This window comes from Pimephales promelas, chromosome 25, assembly GCF_988280905.1.
Source record: "Pimephales promelas chromosome 25, fPimPro1.hap1.1, whole genome shotgun sequence".
NCBI classification, from domain to species: domain Eukaryota; kingdom Metazoa; phylum Chordata; class Actinopteri; order Cypriniformes; family Leuciscidae; genus Pimephales; species Pimephales promelas.
Window position 1 is genome coordinate 14,739,487 of NC_142793.1, and position 19,992 is coordinate 14,759,478.

The following is a 19,992-nucleotide window of genomic DNA, read 5'->3' on the forward strand; positions in this document are numbered from 1 at the left end:
CAAGAAACATTTATGATTATTATCCATGTTGAAAACAGTTTTTTACATTTTTATTTCAGGATTCTTTGATAAATAGAAAGTTCAAAAGAACAGAATTGATCTGAAATGGAAAGCTTTTGTAACATTAATCGCTATCATTCAAAAGTTTGGGGTCAGTAAGAATTGATTTTTTATTTTGGGGGGAAAGAAATTAGAAAATACTTTTATCCATCACGGATGAGTTAAATTGATCAAAAGTTACAGTAAAGACATTTATAATGTTAGAAAAGATTATATTTTAAATAAATGCGATTCTTTTGAACTTTCTATTCATCGTAGAATTTTGGGGGGGGGGGGAATGGTGCACGACTGTTTTCAACATTGAAAATAATAATTTATGTTTTTTGAGCATAAAATCAGCATATTAGAATGATTTCTGAATTATAAAATATATTTATATAATTTTAAAATATATTAAAATAGAAAACAGTCATTTTAAATTGTCATAATATTTCACAATATTACTGTTTGTCTTTTTTTTCATCAAATAAAAAAATTGGTGAGCAGAAGAGACTTAATTTAAAAACATAAAAAAATCTTACTGATCTAAAACTTTTGACTGGTAGTGGTGTATATATACTCTATATATGTATACTGTGTATATATATATATATATATATATATATATATATATATATATATACTGTATGTATATTATGTATGTATGTATGTATGTGTATATATATATATATATATATATATATATATTATCTAGATAGTTAATTCTGACAAATACTGTATTAGCTATATTAGCTAGTTTTTTTTCTGGAAACAGTCAGTTCACAACACTGCCATCTTTGACATATTTTCCTTTTACTTCTCGCTCGACTAAACGTCACTGATTGTGCCCATCTCCAGCTGATGGAGATTTGAGTAGAAAACGAGGATATAACCTCATTAGCCGAGGCGACGAAAAGCTATTGAGACTGATCCAACTGATCTATCTGGAACCATGAGAGTAAATTGAACTGTCCTGCTTCAGTAAGTTGATCAGGAAGTGTCTGTGTGTGTGAGTTCAAAGGGTTAGTGTCGGCTGAGAGGATGCGTCTTTCACGTTACGGTCACCCAAAGACGATGTCAGTATTATAACTGATAATGGAGTAGTGAGTGTGTGTGTGTGTTTACTTATTTATTAACTGAAACACACACACACACATATAGATATATAGAAGACACGTTAACGTATATTATATTTAAAAACAGCACTCTGGGTGGGAAGTGCTGCACAACAACAATCATACAATTTAAGGAACTGCAGGATTGCTTATTGATTTCTGAGATTATTGTTGCATCAGGTGGCACAAGGAATCGTTTTTGTGTCCTTTCCTAATGGTTACCAAATCAATCATAAGCAAATTATACAAGATCTATATCACACTGCATAATGCTTAGCAGTTAGACCCATAAAATAGATCAGTATTGGACGGACGTGACTGGAAGAGCGAGATGAGGCTTTGATAATTCCCTCCCTTCTATTATTTATCTGTGTTGTAGCTAAACTGAGCGTGAACTGTAACTCATCTCTGCATGAAGTGATGTGTCTGGTCAACAGATCCCTACAGCTATAGCACTTCCTCTGTGAGGGGATACTTGCGTTGATTCCTCTCATTGTCAGCCACTTCATATCCTCATAAATAGTTAATGTGAACAAATGCATGAGATGCCGTTTTCTCTCCAAAAACTCCCACTGTTCTGTCATTTCTTATCTCAGTGAGCATCAAATGCTTTTCTATTTTTCAGCGGGTGATTACAAAGGGGGAGTGACTTGAGTTAATGGCTTCATTATAACTTTTTGGATCATAAACCGTATAAACGATGATTGTATTATAATCCGTATACACTTGAACAACAGTATTCTTAATTAAAGTCTTAACTAGCTCTTGCCCGCTGTGAAATAAATGTTTCTGGGGCAGTTAGCATTTGCATGCTGAAGCGTAATGTGTTTGATTCTGTCAATGAGTCAGGAGGCATTTGATTGGATGTTTTCGACGTTGACGGAAACAAATGGCCCGCGGGTATTTAGTTTGTGAGGTCGAGAGTTTTTGTGGTGGGCGAAGACCAAATGATAATTGGCCGTTCAGTGTTTTAAGGTGGGCGGGGTAAAATGTCCACTGGGTGTTTTGTTTTCATGTGGGTGGAGTCACTATTAAGTTTTGTTTTTGAGTTGGAGTCAAATGCTTATACATGGGTTAGTTACTATTTGATAAGCACCTTGGGAACCAAGATTGCCTGAAGTGTTTAGGTGGGTGGAGTCAAATGATCATTAGGCAATTGTTTGATATTCAACTGCCAATACTACATGGGTTAATTAGTATTTGATGAAGCACTTGTTCATTTATGAACTTGTTTATAAATGAATGTACTTAACTCTTTCCCCACCGACATTCTTAGTTAAATTTTGATCATTTTCACAGAAATGGGTAACACTTTACTTGAAGGTTTGTGCATAAGACATATGTCTTGAAAATGAAGTAGGGTTTATGCATGTTTATGACAACTGTCATTAAGTGTCTTTCGCTCAATAATGACATTTTTAATGCAAATATGACATTGTTGTTGTGACAAACCATAACATCATAACCTGTCAGTGTCTTTGTCATGACAACTTGACATAAAATTAAGTTAATTTGGCTTTGACATGAGGCCATTATAACTGTGTCATGAATATTTTTCGTGACCTCAACTACAGTGGTAGTAATTGAATTTGTCATAAAAAAGTTATAATGGCTTCATGACAGCCAATGTTTAAACCAACCACTTGACATTTTAATGTAATGTTAACCAATAAAGCTAGGTGGTTTCTTAAGTTTGATAATTAATCTGCTATGTCATGTTTTATGACAGGTTGTGTTGTCTTAGTAATGTCAAGTTGTCATGACAAAGACATTGACAGGTTATGATGTATTGGTTTATGTCAGGGTGTCACAAAGACGCCTCAAACAATGTCATATTTGCATTAAAAATGTCATAACTGAGTGACACTTAATGACAGTCATCACAAACATTCATAAAACTTCATATTTATAACATGTCATGTCATGATTATGTATTCAAGTAAAGTGTTACCCAAAAATGTCATGGTCCTCAAAATATTTAGTTGTATGAATATCTGAACATGCAATCAACTGATCCTCTGCTTTTAAACACACAGAAACTGTGTCATACATAATTTTTATCAACACTTGAATATGGGTAAGTTTCAAAAATATTTAGCAAAGCTGAGAAAATTGTCCATCAACACCCCCACAGATTCACACTCCTATAGCTTGTCTGGGTCGACATTTCATTCAGTAACGTTTGGCAGGTTTGATTTATATGCGGTTTAATGTTGAGGATCACGTTATTTTACATATGCATTTTTTTTAGTCCAAATGGATATTTTGGGATATTGTGTTTTTACGGTGGGTGGAGTTAAATGGTCATTAGACATTCTGTTCATTTCTTAATTGGGATTGGATTATGTCATTTTTTATTTATTTCAAATAATAAATCTTGAACTATTGTGTTTGAATTAAATTTGGCCTTTGAGAACAGGGTTGCTTTGGGCTACTGCAGAATGTGTCATGCACTGCAGTGTACTAGGTGAAATATTGAGAAGTAGACATTTTAAAAGCAGGATGTGTTAGAGGAGCTGTCAGTTTTCGGAGAACCATAAAAGGGGACAAAATACGGTTCCACCTCTCAGTTGTCATCTGACGCAAGAGCAGGGAAGTGTTCATAAATTATTCCTGTCAAGAACAAAATGGTGCCCCCCCCCCAAAAAAAAAAAAAAAAAAAAAAGAGAGGGAAAAACACGAAGTCCTTGATGCTGTTCGTTGCAAAACCCTCAGTCTGGTTAATCAAATATTTACGATCTAAATATCAGGCAATTCATACATAATGACACGATGAGTTGGAAATCCGAGTCAGAAATTGCCAAGTGTATACGTGGCTTGAACACACAGACAGGTAATGTTGATCTATTTTTTTGTGTTTTTTTTTTTTTTTTCTACGTAGGTTCACTTTAAACTATAGACAGCTGTTGGGAGGAACAATTTTCTTACCGTTTCCACTTTGCTGCCCCCTGGGGTACATTGGAAACTGGCCTGAACAACTGTGTTTTGTCGCCTACAAAATACAGTAATTTCCTCGTCTCTCCTCGAATATAGCATTTTTGGTTACCATGAAAGTCTCTGGAGATTCTGGATTTTTGCTCAAACTTATTCAACAGCGAGCCAAAGCTTTTCAAAAGGGTTGTATTTATAGTCAAATGCGGGTTTTCTTTTCATTTCTAATACATCTAACAGCATCTTAGTTTAATCGCTGATATCTTTAGAAAAATTCTGTTTGAACAAACTGTTCAGAGGCAAAAGAAAAAAAAATGAAGCTTCCATCTTTTGTTTTTGGCCAACCATTAGCAATGTCTGTGAAAACAACCACAGAATTCGACGAAAAGCCAGATTTTTTTTTTTTTGATGCAAAATATTTATTTTCAGGTGCCGATTGTGTTTTACTAAAATACTACAGGCTCCAGCTCATTCCAGATCAAGAACGATGCAGATAAATCGTCACACGGGGCACCTGTGATCAGAGAGCAACAGTCTCGCTCAGCCATTTCAAACACGGCCTATCAATTTGTTAATGTTTGAACATTGTGTCTTATAATTGGCTTTCAGGAAATGAATGTGGGGGAGTCTATAGTTGGCAAGCTGCCTCCAAATGCCAGTAGGATTTTGTCTGGAGATAAAACTCAGCTGCTGCTCGCTCTATAATCAACAGAATGGTTGTGTGGTGCGCTAGATAGCTCTGTTCACCGGCGACCTTTCGGTAACCTGTAAAGGAAGACACTGATATGGGAACGTCACAATTGCACTGGTTTTAATATTCACACAGGTACATAGACAACAGAGAGAGTCAGATTGGTTATCTTGTCTTAAAACAGACAGGTACACTGAATCAGATATTGGATTGCAAATTCAGATGGTTTTTGATGTTTCTTTGATCCCTGGGAAAGTGTTAAAGTGCTCATGAAATCCAAATGGGACTTTTAGTTAGTTTGAAGTTGGCTTTTTGTTCTTTGTAATCTGTCTTCTTTTCATTTATTTCAGTAATCGCTGTTCTCTCACCGCTGAGGATCTCAACAGACAGTGGCTGAAGCCGGACCCTAATTTAAGCCCCACAATTTACCACACCAAAGGCTTCCTCTATTACCTCAACAGCATAGGAAGGACTCCGCTGGTAAGTTTCCATTAAATATCACTGCTCTGTAACTGACCCATTGAATCCTTAAGTTCCACGAGGGGCCCGCCGGAAATTGCTCCATGATCTTGAAGCTTTCCGCTTCTAAATGCAGGTCAGGGGCGACCAAATCCACAAATGTGTGTTTGGTACGACCGATTTGGATATTAGACCAAAAAGACTGAAGAATGAGGCCTCTGTGGATCTAAGCACTTCAGTGTTGATCAGAAATTAAATTAATTAAATGAACTGTATTACAAGTGATCAAATCGTATATTTTTAAGAAGAGTAGAATAGATATATTACCAGATATATTACTCCTCACTTTCAAAGATTTAGTTTTAAATTTAGTTAGTAAATTATTAATTTGCCTCAGCCAACTGATAAATTGAAACTACAATGTAAAAAGGCTGCTGTAAATTTTACAAGTTACTGTAAAAGTGTAAGACAATTGTATACTGTATTTACAGTATGAGTATTGTATTTTTCATTTACAGTGCAATTACCATATTTTAATTTACATGAATAATACTGTATATTGTATTCACGAGTACAACTACTGTATTTTTATTTACAGTATTAGAATTTCTTTCCTATTACATAATTTGATTTATTTTTACGATTTACAATGTCACTGTAAAAAGTTTGCTGTAAATTTTACAGTAACTTACTGGCAGCTGGATGCCAGTACGTCACTGTAAAAGTGTTTACAGTGTCAGAACTGTAATTTAATTTACAGTTATGCAATTGTAAACTGTATTAATATTTACAGTAAGAGTACTGTATTTTTCCTTTACATTACAAATACCATATTTTAATTTACAGGAATAATACTGTATATTGTATTCATTTAACTACTGTATTTTTATTTATCTATTATATAATTCTATTATATAATATATAATAAATATATAATATAATATAATATATATATATATATATATATATATATATATTTATCTATTATATAATATATAATACAATAGTAAACACATATTTTCCCATAATCCTGGGTTATTTACAGTATTATACTGTTGGCATATTTAACAGTATTATACTGTACATATTACAGTAAAATACTGTTCAAATTACAAAAATCCATTACCGTGTAGAAAATAATTATAGTAGTAAACACATATTTTGCCATAAGCCTTGGCTATTTACAGTATTATACTGTTGACACATTTAACAGTATTATACTGTACATATTACAGTGAGATACTGTTCAAAATACAAAAATCCGTTACAGTGTAGGGCTGTCAAATTATTTAATAATTCAATGACAAGATGACGGACAGGGCTATATTTCTATAATTCTCGAACTGCATTATTTAGTGTTTTTGAATTAAATTAGTTGAGTAAAGGATTCAGCGACTCACTCATACAGACAGTCACTTGTTTTGTTCCTGAATAAATGAATGAACGAATGAATGAATGAATGAATGAATGAATGAATGAATGAATGAATGAATGTTTTTGAATTAATCGCTTCATTAAAGGATTCAATCACAAACTCATGAAGACAATTGGTGTGTTCGACTTAAAAAGGTTTTGAAGGAATCCCAGATGAAACAGCTTTTTGATAGAATCAGTTAAGTAGGTGATTAAACAGCTCATAAAGACAGTCCGTTTTTCCTCAATTGTATACTGCCCTATATAGTATTCAAGATAGACAATCCAGCTTACTATTTTGTGTGTATAGAATGAAACACATAGAGTAATCAGCATTCTGAGCAAATCAGTTGTATAAATTATAAATGTCATTTGTTTCTTTACATAATGAATGTTTGAAATCCATTTAAAGGATTCACTAATAAAGAGTCTCTTGTTTTGCTCCTGAAGGAATCTGAATTTTGAGTGAATCAGTTGAGTAAATTATGTAATAATACACTTATAAAGTTTTTGAATGTCTTACTAATAAAGACAGTCGCAGCTGCCACCTACTGCCATAACTATCTATATTGCAGAAATAGTCACAGAGTTTTAGATGACTTCTAGTATATGTCTCCTAACAAAATTATGAGCTTTGTTTTTATTTTTAGTCCGGTCTATTCATAGTCTTGTCCAGTTCCTTTGAGCTTCTTCTAATGCTGTTAAAGCACTGTAGAATAGCATCTATCTTTACCTCTGTCCCTTTCCACCGCCTGTCCTTTTTCAAAAGAAGCTTCTCAGGAAATGGAGTAATGGACCCATTGCCCTATCTATGCAAGTCAGGGGGGAAAAGCAAAGCAGCAGAAGTAGGTTCGCCAACACTTTTGAGAGAATACACTATTAAAGATGGTCAAGTAACATTCCAGTACAACCTAAACTGATGCAAAATGTAATTCAATAATGGTCTGGAACTGATGGAATCTTAAAATATTAAATTACGCAATTAAGTGAATAAAAATTATTCAGAAAAGACCATTGGCAGGCCTGTAATTGAGTGGTACTGACCTGTTGGGGAGAACATTTGACACAATTAGCCAGATTTACATATCAATTATGCCACAATTCATAATTGATCACAGTAATAATTATGCAGCGTACCTGGTCAAAGGAACATTGTCATTTCTCCAAAACCTACAATGGAAAAAAAGTGTGACTTGTGCAGTTAATGAATGAGGATGGAGTTCTCTTGTTGAGCCTTTACAGAAAGCTGACATGCATCGCTATGCACTGTCAACCAATTAGCGGTAACAAGAGACCAAATTTAAATTAGTCTAAACTCAATGCATTGTCTAGCGTTTTATTCCCCTCATCATACGCATATGTGTCTTGTCACAAGATTATGTTTCGCTTGGCCTAAAGTTAATGCTGTGTTGCTGTCGTGTCAGGAAAGCTAAAAAAAGACGTTTTGTTTCCACCTGCTGTTTGACCTCCTTTGTCCTTTGCTGTTATTCACGCACACAGACGCACAAATACAACACAATCTTGCCATTTTTGCTTTATGTCTTTCGAAAAACGTCTGTGTTATCACATCCCACAGGTGTTTTGCGATTACCACGGTCACTCCAGGAAGAAGAATGTGTTTCTGTACGGCTGCAGTATGAAGGAAACCCTGTGGCAGTCTGGATCTACCATTAACACGGCCTCCCTAAAAGAAGACCCGGGATACAGGGTACACTTACTTGCCTATAACACAGAAATTCACACATGAGATCATCTTTAATATGATGGTAATGAGATAAAAAGGGAGAAAGTTGTGAATTTTTGTTTTTATCCCTTGACGATGCTTGGTTTTTGTTACCGTGTCATTGTGCTTGGTTCTGACCAAATCTCATTGGCCAAGTGGATATTAAACATAATGTTTATAATATGTTCTGATTGGCTGTCTAGTAAGTCTAAATAATGTCTCAAACTGTGCTCGGTTTCTAGTGTTCACCAAGCCTGAATTTATTTGATCATGTATACAGTAAACCAATAATATTGTGAAATATTTATATAAAAATGCATTTAAAAAGTAAAAAGTTTGTTATAATTAGGTTATGTCCATTTGTCTTTGTCCGTCAACAAACAAAACAAACCAAAAATACGTGTTTCAGGACATTTTTTTGAGAGGATAAAATGTTTTTGTTGAGAAAGTTTGTCAAGTAATTATCGTAATTATACGATAATTACTTATACGTAATTATAGTAATTAAGAATGTTAAGTAATTATCATTTCTTTTACATTTTATCTTTTTAAATAGAGGTTAAAAACCAAGCAAATATCGGCCAAAATATATCGGCAGCATTAATCGACCATCGGCCGGCCCGGATTTCAAAAGATCGGTATCGGCATCGGCGTGAAAAAACCCTAAAAATAAACATATCGGTCGACCTCTAGTCTTCAGTGTCACTTGATCCTTTAGAAATCATCTTATTATGCAGATTGTTTAATTTTTTGAAAAATGTATTATTAATAATAATTAGTAAAATTATAAATGTCTTTACTTTCACTTGTGATCAATTAAATACATTTTTGGTGAATACAAATATTAAAGTAAAAATAAAAAAGTCTTACTGACTCTAAACTTTTGACCGAAAGTTTATGTTATCCACATTAATTTCACAACTCCATCGTACTGTATGTTCTGAAACAAAGTAGATTTGTCAGTGTTACAGAACTGAGTGAGATCTCAATAACTGTTCAGTGCCCACGAAAGTTTCTCCCCAACATACAGGCTGTGACGAATTGAGTGAAAGGAATGCGTATGCAAATATGTGGAATCTGTAATGTGAAAAATATGGCATCACTGGCTGCTGTCTGTCTGATTTCTGCCATATATGCAAAATAGTCTCTTAAACTAAATATACACAAGACTAAATTGCAAATACAATGAAATGCATACTTTTTCAAACCGTTTGCACTGTTTGTATCGACAGACCATCGCAAAGACTCTGGACAGAATAGCACCTGCGTTCTCCTTCAACAACTGCAACTATCTGGTGGAGAAGTCTCGGGCGTCCACAGCGCGGGTGGTCGTTTGGAGGGAGATTGGTGTTCTCCGAAGCTACACCATGGAAAGCACTTACAACGGCTGCAATCAGGGCATCTACAAGGTTAGCCATTTTAGATGACAGAGTTCACGAAGCGGTTGTGACACTTTTGCGTGCAGAATTTTAGTGCAAAGATCGCCATCTCATTCAGCAATGACGATCAAATAAATGAGAAGAGTATTATAGGCTTCCACATGTTCATACAATGTAACTTTTTAAAGGAATAGTTCTCTGATGAACACAAATACACTCTTAGAAGAAATGGTTCTATTTAGAACCAGAAATGGTTCTATTCACCGCTTCATATATGGAACTCCAAAATCTATATAGAAACATTTTTTTTATTTTTTTTTTTTTTGGTAAAAGGTTCTATTGGCCAAGTATGGAACCCTATATATAAAACCTTTTCTTCTAAGAGTGATAGTTTCTGGTCCCTATTGACTTGCATAGTACTTATTTTTCATACTACTGTATGGAAGTCAATGGGAAACGGCAACTGTTTGGTTACACACATTCTTCAAAATATCTTCTTTTGCGTTCAACAAAACAAAGAAACAAGATTTAGAACAACTTGAGGGTGAGTAAGTGACAGAATTTTCATTTTTGGGTGAACTATCCCTTGCATGTGGATGAAACATACCACACTCCATTTTTAATCAGATTAGCTGCAAGCGCCTAGCTTAAATCTGACCTTCTTTTTATCCCCTGGCATTCTCCATCTGGCTTTCCCACAGCCATCCTCTTCTCTAATGATGCTGTCTGAAGGACCATCCCTCGTTTTCCCAGGTATTCATTATCTACTCATCCTCGCCCCATCTACAAGTTTAATAATCATTCATTAACCTGCTTATTTAGCCACATGCGGTTTTCAGATCGTAGCCTAGATACCTGCGTATTAGCTTCACTGAGAGTTAACTTCCAGAAGGTTTTTTTTTTTTTTTTTTTACTTTTATGCAGATTTTTTGCCTGGGTTGGTATGAGCCGGTAAGTATTCAAGGTAGTATAGTAAGTAGCTAGAAAATATATACAAAATAGATACCTGGGGACATTACACAAGATGGCCTCTGAGTGAACTGGCTTGCCTTAAAAGGACTTGGTTTGGTACTTAGCTAGCTAAGCAAACAGACATGTTGTACAGGCCAAACTTGGTAATATTAGCGATGCTGGCAGATGGGATTTAGTCAAAGTAGAGTGATTCTAACGCGGTGACATTTGTGAACGTTCCGGGAGGTCTGGCAGCCCTTTAATAAAGGACAGGGTGCCGAATTACTCTTGACCGAATTACTCTTAACCTCTAAAGGTTCTACAAGGAAGACGTTTTTTTTTTTTTAAGAAAAAAATGTCTGATAGGAGAATGTCAGCTCTTGAGGGAGACATTTTATTGAGTTTTATCTCTTATTCCCAGTCAAACTAGGACTTGTAGCTCAAATAAAACAGACATGATGTGTGCCAGCTAGCAGGTGGACAGATGAGAACAGCCCTATTCTTTTTCAGTAAGACTGACTAACAAGACCTTAGAGTTATCCATCCATAATTGTTTACTATTCAATTTTTGTTATTTTGCTCAATAACAGTTTTTTTTTTCTTATGTTTCAGTGTCAGATATAGTCTGGCAGTCTTCCCAAAAAATTTCAGTGCCTTCTCCTGACTGTTGATGTTTAGTATGTACCGTTCAATAAAGCTGCCAGCCAAGCTCCAGTCAGGGGTCTGTTTCTCAGACTAGAGACTCTGATGTATTCCTTGTCTTGTGCTTCTGGAATGTCCATGTCTCTCACTGTGCTGGTTAGATCCACTTTTCTTTCTTTTTTCAAAACAGTAGTGTGTGGAACAGCCTTGGTCTCTCAAAAGAATAACAAACTGTTTCTAGAAAAAATCTGTTTATGTTCCCAATACTTCAGCAACTAAAAAAGACACTGTATCGATATATAAAATATTATTAATAATAAATGCATACTCACACTATACTGTCTATATATATATATATATATATTAGGGCTGTCAAACGATTAATCGCGATTAATCGCATCTGAAATAAAAGTTTGTGTTTACATAATATATGTGGGTACACTGTGTATAATTATTTTGTATATATATATAAATACACACACACACACACATGCATTTATATTTAAGAAAAAAATATTATTTATATATAAAATATTTATATTTCTATATAATATAAATTATTATATTTTATATAATAATTACATTATATTATATTTCTTAAATATTTACAAGCATATGTGTGTATTTATATATATAAAATAATTCTACACAGTGCACCCACATATATTATGTAAATGTATATATATATATAGAGAGAGAGAGAGAGAGAGAGAGAGAGAGAGAGAGAGTAATTGAAGAGTTCAGATGCAAAAGCCTCTAAATGCCATTTGAAATTTTCTTCTTTAATGATGATTTTTATCAAACTTGTATATTTAAGTTCAGTAATTTCACTTAAATAACAATTAATAGGTAATTATCATTGCCATTTAAGTGAAATCACACAAGCTTGATAAAAATTATCATTCTAGAAGAAAATTTCAAATGGCTTTTGCATCTGAACTCTTCAATTGGATTTACACAAATGAAATATGAAAATATAAAAAAAAATACAAAAGTCTCATTTTATAAACGGATTTCAAATTAAAAAAAAAAAACAATTAACACAATTAATTTTGAAATGTATTATTATTATTTTATAATTAATATAGTTGTATAAATGTATATTTTATTCGATTTACAACTAAAAGTAAAAATTTCAAAGTCAGTGATTGTGTTTCCGAATGTCCGTTGTCAGAGTAATCCGCATCCCTGTTGGTGTTTGAAGAGCGTATCGGACAATATGCAGGATGCATGAGCTTCTAAATGTGTATAGATTTGGACTAATGGATCAGAAAATCAGACATTTCATTACGAGCGGGGCATACAAGCGCAGCTGGCAGGCCAGATGTTTTGGTACATGTACTTTTAGCAATGGGCGGCAGCCCGAGTGTCTCTTGATTAAAAAGTCTGTACTAATATTCACTGCCGATGTCAGGAACCTGGCAGACCATTAGACTGTGGAGCCAATTCAAGTGGGCCCTCTCCGGGTCCTTTAATGCGAGTTAGACGAGAGTGGGAACGTAAAAAAAAAAGAGTGAGAGAAAAGGTGGGGAGTGAATAGAAACTCCCTCTGTTCACAGTTAATTCATGCCAATTAGCAGCTCAGACGAGCTCTGGGATTCGGGAATGGAGCGAAGCTTAATTACGTTCTCAGTCAGTAAATCAGAGCCCGGGTCATTCGGAGTAACGCCGTCTCTGAAATGTCATCACTGCCTAGCCGAATCCCTGATCAGATAGACAGCTACACCTGTACCATAAAAGAAACATCTCGCTAAATCTGAGCTTTGGGCGGCAAGCTTTTTTTTTTTTGCTCTGGACTGAAAAGGAAGTGAAACTTATCCATTTTCCCAGATTGCCAATGACACCGGTAGGACCTTTTCTGACGGTCTCCCACTCAAAGCAGAGGTGTCTTTTGCCAAACGAAGGATAATCTTCAAAAGGAATCTCATTTGCATCACAAAGACGGCACCTTTAATCACCTTAGCTTTGCAATTTCAGACTGCCGAATGAAATTCCCCACTTCCTTTCCTTTGCACTTCTTTCTCTTCTAAACTTAATCAGCTATTGTCGTTTTTTTTTAGGAAACACGTGGATTAAGATAAACGAGAGGCGTGATGAAATTGGTACAAAGTTTGTTTAATTAAGTATGCCGAGTGCTACTTTCTGATTAGGTTCAATTTAGTCGCAGCTAGGATAAACACTTTTGTCTCGAAACGAAACTGTGAAGCAAAGTTTTGGATTTTAGCTTAGTGAGTCCTAGGGAGTTTGCGGCAGCCGTGGAACATATTTTAGTGGGTAATTTATCTCCTCAACTTAAAGATTGATTTGTAATAGGCTGTATTGACTTGTACTGTCAATTCAATGTCAGATGTTTAGACTTGGTATAGTTTGTTTGAAGGTTGGAGAAACTTTGAAAACAGAGCTTCAGCACAGACATTGCATTGTAAATAAACTGCTTTTTGTTAGTATTTTAGTAGCTTGTTTTGGCGCGCCTTCATACATTTTTCGGAATTCATACAGTTCCGGGAATTACAGGAATAATTCGGAATTCATACAGTTCCGGAAGTACAGGAATTCATACATATAAACTAAAGAAATAATGCTAAACAAAACACATTTATATGTGAACGATTCATCAGTGCGGCTGACATCATCGAGACCAAGATTTTGACCTAATCCCTCCAATCACCTGGCTCTATTCTGGCATGTATTTTTTTTTTTTTTTTTTTACTTCAAATTCAATTCAAATCGTATCCCATACTGCAAAGATATGTCACATTATTGAAAGAAAATAGCTTGTGAGTTCAGTTTCATGTTCACTTTGGGATAAATGTGTCATACAAGGTGAATTGTGGATCAACTGCGACAGGCCGGAGACATGAATCAGATTGACTGTTTGGATGGGCTGCTCTATGGCTCCCACTGAGAGGCATTTCTTAGACGATGACTGATCTGATAATCGTATTTCAGGACAGTAAGTGGAGTTATGACCCATACGATTTCCAGAAATTTAATTGGATCTCTTAAAAAAAAAGAAATAATGATGGCTACAGCCATTTTGAGGAACATATGCTCGAGACAGTAATTTGATGTTTGCAAATTGATTAAAGCAACTCTCATAATATGTGATTAATATCAAAGGACGGCTTTTAATTATGGCCATGGCAATATTTTGCAAGGCGCAGCAAACTTGAGGACACTGACTGTGCTGAGTGTGCAGGTCTGACAATCAGCTGAGAACATCCATTACATTATACGCCAAAGATGAGTCCATGGAAAAGTTTAATCTGTGGTTGTACCATGCAAGAGCTTTTTCAGGTTTAGTTTTTGTTGGTTGCTTGTCAAATCTAATATATATATATATATATATATATATATTACTACTAATATATATATATATATATATATATATATATATATATATGTTGTGATATTGAAATTCTCATTCGTTTCAATGTTCGTCTGGACTTCCTCTCTCTTGGCTGTGATATGTGTTAGATGTTCTGGATGCCTCCAGCGTCTCCATCTCAATGTTCTCCAAGGTGAAGGGAAAGCTAGCACTTCAAACGGTGAACACCACAGACCTCTCTAAATCATTTCTGCAGGTCAGGCTTTTAGAATCGGATCTCGGTTTCCATTCACTATTCATCAGTGGCTGATGTTAAATGATGGTGTCATGCAGGAATATGAGAGGAAATGTCAGTTGCCTGGTCTACTGGAAGGGAGCATGGATTTCAAATTAGGATTCATTTCACACTCATGCATACATTACGTGAACACACACACACATCTGGTTCACTATCTTTGTGGGGACTCTCCATAGGCGTAAAGTTTTTTATACTGTACAAACTGTATATTCTCTCCCCTTATATTAACTCTATCCCTAAACTTACCCATCACAGAAAACTTTCTGCATTTTTATTCTTAAAATTTTACATTTATTCTACACTATATATATATATATATATATATATATATATATATATATATCAAGTGCTGCTGAAAAATATGCACTTTCAGCAGTTTCTTGAAAATGGCTATGGACTCTGGTTGAGTTAGGCAGATCATTCCACCAGCAGGCAATAGTCAAGGTAAAGGTCAGAAAAAGAAAAACACTAGCTAATTTACTCTGTTACTCCTCTAGCAATTGTGTGAGAAACCATTTCTAGTGGTGCAGTGTTACAGTTTAGAACTAGAGGGAGCCGCTGAGTCAGTAACTCTGCTCCCATCATGACTCACTTCATCAATGACACTGAGGCTTGCTAGCAGAGCTCTGATATGCTTGGGCCTCTTTTGGAAAACAGTTTTTTGCTAAAAAAAATATGTCCTGCTAGATTGTTTAACTACAAGTCGTAGCAACAGAATCCTCAGGGGAAGTAAAGCACTTGGTTGAATGTGGCCAGGTAGCAACTTGGCATTTGTGTGACTTGTCATTGATTTATGATTGTAGGCTGAAAGGAAGAAAGGTGTGTTTTGTGCGTATATGTCAGGAGGTAAGTGGGTGACGCGACTCAAGACCAACAAGCAGTTCAAATGCTATCATTGTCATTTGAAGTGCAGACAGTGGCATTAGCATGCCACGTGCTAATTAGCAAAGTTACATTCAATAAAATCATTCAAATGTGCAAAATCACTTGGAGCTTGGAAAAAAAATTTGATTGGTCAGGATGGTTGACGATATTTTTTTTAATATATAAATTTAGAGATCCTGCGTTTTGTTGCATATAAATCTGTATTTAAACATCTAGGAGCCGAAATTGTGTTATTTTATACCGGCAAGATGTTAAATTAGCAGTTGGACACAATATATTAGTCTTTCATCACTACTTTCGAAGCTACTTTTGACAATTAGCTTAAACGTGTTGTTACCTGTTAGCATGATGAATTCACCTTTTCAAATTCATTCATTCAAAAATGTTTTTACAAATTCATAACTTAAAGCATAAAATGCAAGATATTTTTGTTGTTCCGACTATATATTTGTTTGAATATCTGCAAAGAGCTGTATTTTTTTCAATGGTGATCAATGTACATAGACATGGCTTGTCGAGTTCGGCAGCTCTTCAAGTGCACTCAATGTCCAAATTCGCAAATTCACACATTTTTATTCACTCATTCAGTGGACTCAATTAAACCTAGTTCACACAATATGATTTAAGCCTGATTTGCAAATCGTTGAGCTCGCCGACAAATCGCGGGGGATTAGCGGGCGATGAACGCTCGCCAATCTGTTAGTATGAAAGAGCCAACAACGCATCAAAGATGCTCGCAGACGCGTCGCCGAGCTGAGAAAAATATCTAGCATAGATATCCAGAGCTGTCGCACGACTCAACCTCAGTGATGTCATGAGCTACAGCCAATCAGAGCAAGGCATGGGTTGAGGTCACCGGGTAAATATTTTTTTTTTCTTTTTTGGCGTTTTTTTCTCAGAGCAAATCGTCGCGCAAACATTTTGCAGCACTAGTTTCTGTCTGCCGTCCATATTCGCGTGTTGTGTTTTCATCTTCTTCGCTGGGTATTGGTGCGCATGCTGTTTTGTGTCATTTCCAGGTTCGTTTTCTCAAGTGATTTTTCGTGATAAAACGTGGTTTGTAGGCAGTTGTTGTCAACTCGTGTAGTGCGTTACCTCCTGTTGCGGATCAATCACGTAGTGTCGTGTGGTGTGAACAGCTCAACGACTTGAACACTCGTAATTTCGTAATTTGTGAACCGCGGTGTAGTGTGTGTGGTTCAAGGGAAAAAGTTATTTATGGAATTGAGATGTACAGTTGCTACTTGCTAGTTATCACCATTTCAGATGTAGATCTGAAAAGTTATTAGCATATCTTCCAGACATGACAAAACAAGATCAAGCATATAAGAATAATGCAAATACGCATTTACGCTTTACCAAAAGTGATTTTGATTTGTTTGTACAGCTTTGAGCAGTTTTTTTCAATATACATATGTGAATGTACTTGATACGTTATCGTGTATTTGATATATTTTATATGCTATAGTACACAAAAGGTGTAGTTTTCACATCCCTTTGAATGCCCTTTCATCTATTCGACTTTAATGCTCCAAAATCGAGAAAAACAATTTAATTAGCTGCCACAGGACCATTTCTTACGATTGATACCAGTCTATTCAGTGGCATAGTGCCATGGTGATCAAGCCGTATGCCGCTGAGATTAGCTTAGAGTTAATAAGAGCGATCAGGAGGGGTAATTTACCTCTCTAATGGTTTGGGCCCTCTGAAAGGGCATGATAGCTGCTATGCCTGTGTGTGGTTTTGGCAGTCTTCCTGCTGCCTGCTTGGCTCTCCTCAACTCTGGCCTTATCAAAGGCAAAAACTGTCTCTCCAATAAACAAGAAGTTTGCCCCTGCCGACCGAAACGCTTTGCTGGATAAGTGAACAAGCGTCTTTTTATTTATTTATTTTCCTCTCTCTGTCACATAAAAAGTCTAGGCAGAGAGTGATTTAGATTGGCTAATTTGCAAACAAGAGCATGAAAAAGGGTGTATATGTGTCAGTGTTTGGGACTCATCTATTACATAAGTCATTACGTAAGTTTTATTTGTTCCTCAGTGAGTGTTAAATCAACGGTTGTTAACTGGTTGAAAACAAATTACTTGCACTCTTTGACAGTGTTGTGCAAGTTACTTCCAAACTGTAATACATTAGGTATTACTTGTTACTGTTATTTAAAAGTAATTCATTACCTTACAATATTACTGTCTCAGAATTGTAATGCGTTACATTACTCATGTATTACTTTTGAGTTACTTTCACCAAAATAACGAAGTAGAACTTAACTTTGGGGCTGTAACGATATGCAATATGAAACCGAAATCGCCATTCGCCACACGACTACAGAATCGCGACACACCTCTTCCAACTCCAGCGTTATTCTCCTTACCGTCCAGATCCAATGCTGCCTTATCTTTAAATTAGGCTATTAGTATTATTTGAAGTTAACATTATAAAATACGTAGACCTACACCACAAAACTAGTTGAGGATAAATTATTTAAAATTGGGGAAGTCCAGCATTATGGACATGACATTTGCAGTCAAAACTTGAAATAAAAATTCTCAGAAAATACATGTATTGAAACGTATATAGGCTACTTCCTTAAAGGACTCCAGACATTAGACAAATATCAGTCTATGTTTTATTTTTAATATTAGGAAAAAGACACACATTCATGCGTGACAAAAAAAAATAGGAGGCAAAATATTTTTTTTGTAATTCTGTTAATTACACTGCGCAAATCGGATGAGGAAGGGTTGGCTCTCCAGTCTCCATAGAACTTAAAATATTCATTTTATTTTAGTTTTCGTGTTCGCATTTATGAGGAAAAAACAATGTTACAGACGCGACCGCTCTGAACTGGCACTAAAAGACTGCTTTAAAACTTTCACATAGTCTGTTGCCTTTAAGACGTAAAAGCAGAAAATACACTGTAATACAACTGTAATACAAGCCTCACTGAACATGTAACGAGTAAAATATTACTGCAAATTGATTAGTAATGCCTTACACTACTGCGTTACAGCAAAAAATAATATGTTACTGTAATGTATTACTTTTGTAATGTCTTACTCCCAACACTGCTCTTTGATCAGTTAATCAGCTCTGATTCCTGGAAATGTCTTTATTCCGTAAACGCACACATATACATCGCCAAGATTTGCCAGACATCGCCAGACATTCTGAATCGTAAATATCACAAAACATCATCTAAATGTTGTACAAACATCTAAAGAACGTATTGTTGTATTTGTACTGAACTTTTCATAACTGCTTCCACATGTTCCTTGTAGATTAGAACATTTTATTTATCAATATTTGATTAATTATTTTCAGATATGGTTGTTCTTGATAACATTTTTGACGTAGTTGCTTTGCTGTGCTTTATTTGCAATTATCTGCATGCAAACATTGATGGGTTCAGCTTCCTCTCTAAACATACAAGTGTTTTAACATGAGCGATTGAATCCGAGAGGAAGTTAAAAGAGCCTTGCGTCAGTGTGGCCTTCTCAATGCAAACATGGTGAGAATCGATTTTCGACTCTGAACAAACAGCCCAGGCTCTATGCATTCTACACATGTAACTCCCCGTTTTGCCTCTAAATTATTGAAGAGCGATACCCAGAACACACCGTCACACTCATACTGAGCAGTTCTCCCTCGCTTTCCGCAACTCAGCGTCTCATTGGCCGGTTGGTGGGAGGCTGCGGGTAAACGTCTGTTTATGTTTGCGCCCGTCTTGACCGAGTGAGTTTGTGTCTACGGCGTGGACGAGTGTTTGTGTGTGTGTCTCTCGATCACGAAAAGGTCAGGTGTAGGTGGGTGTGCCTGGTGTTGCTCGCCCATCATTCTCTTCCTTACACGGCTTCCCATTAATTTGGCCTTTTCCTCAGAGTGTGGCAAGACTCTTAAGGTATTAGCGCCGACGCTAGCTCACTTCTGACTCATCTGGCGTGCTGAGTTCACAACCAAGGCTTGGTTTTCTACAGAAATAGAAAGAGAGAAAGAAGGGATGTAAGCAGTGCTGGGTAGTAACAGTAATATGAAATCAGATTCCAAAAATTAAAAACTTGTAATTAGATTACATTACATTTTAGATTACATTACATTTTATGATACTCATAATCAGATTACAGTTTCTTTTTTTAACTGA

The 19,992-nt window shown here is 35.6% G+C and overlaps 1 protein-coding gene across 2 annotated transcripts in view; it reads left to right on the plus strand.

Moving 5' to 3' along the window:
* Positions 1–19,992, plus strand: part of agbl1 (AGBL carboxypeptidase 1) — a 222,757-nt gene that overhangs the window by 170,180 nt on the left and 32,585 nt on the right. For both annotated transcript variants that reach the window (XM_089128014.1, XM_089128013.1), the window contains 3 exons: positions 5,127–5,256; positions 8,225–8,356; positions 9,604–9,780. In XM_089128014.1, the coding sequence (XP_088984140.1) occupies positions 5,127–5,256; positions 8,225–8,356; positions 9,604–9,780 (439 nt within the window). The remainder of the gene's footprint in view (positions 1–5,126; positions 5,257–8,224; positions 8,357–9,603; positions 9,781–19,992) is intronic.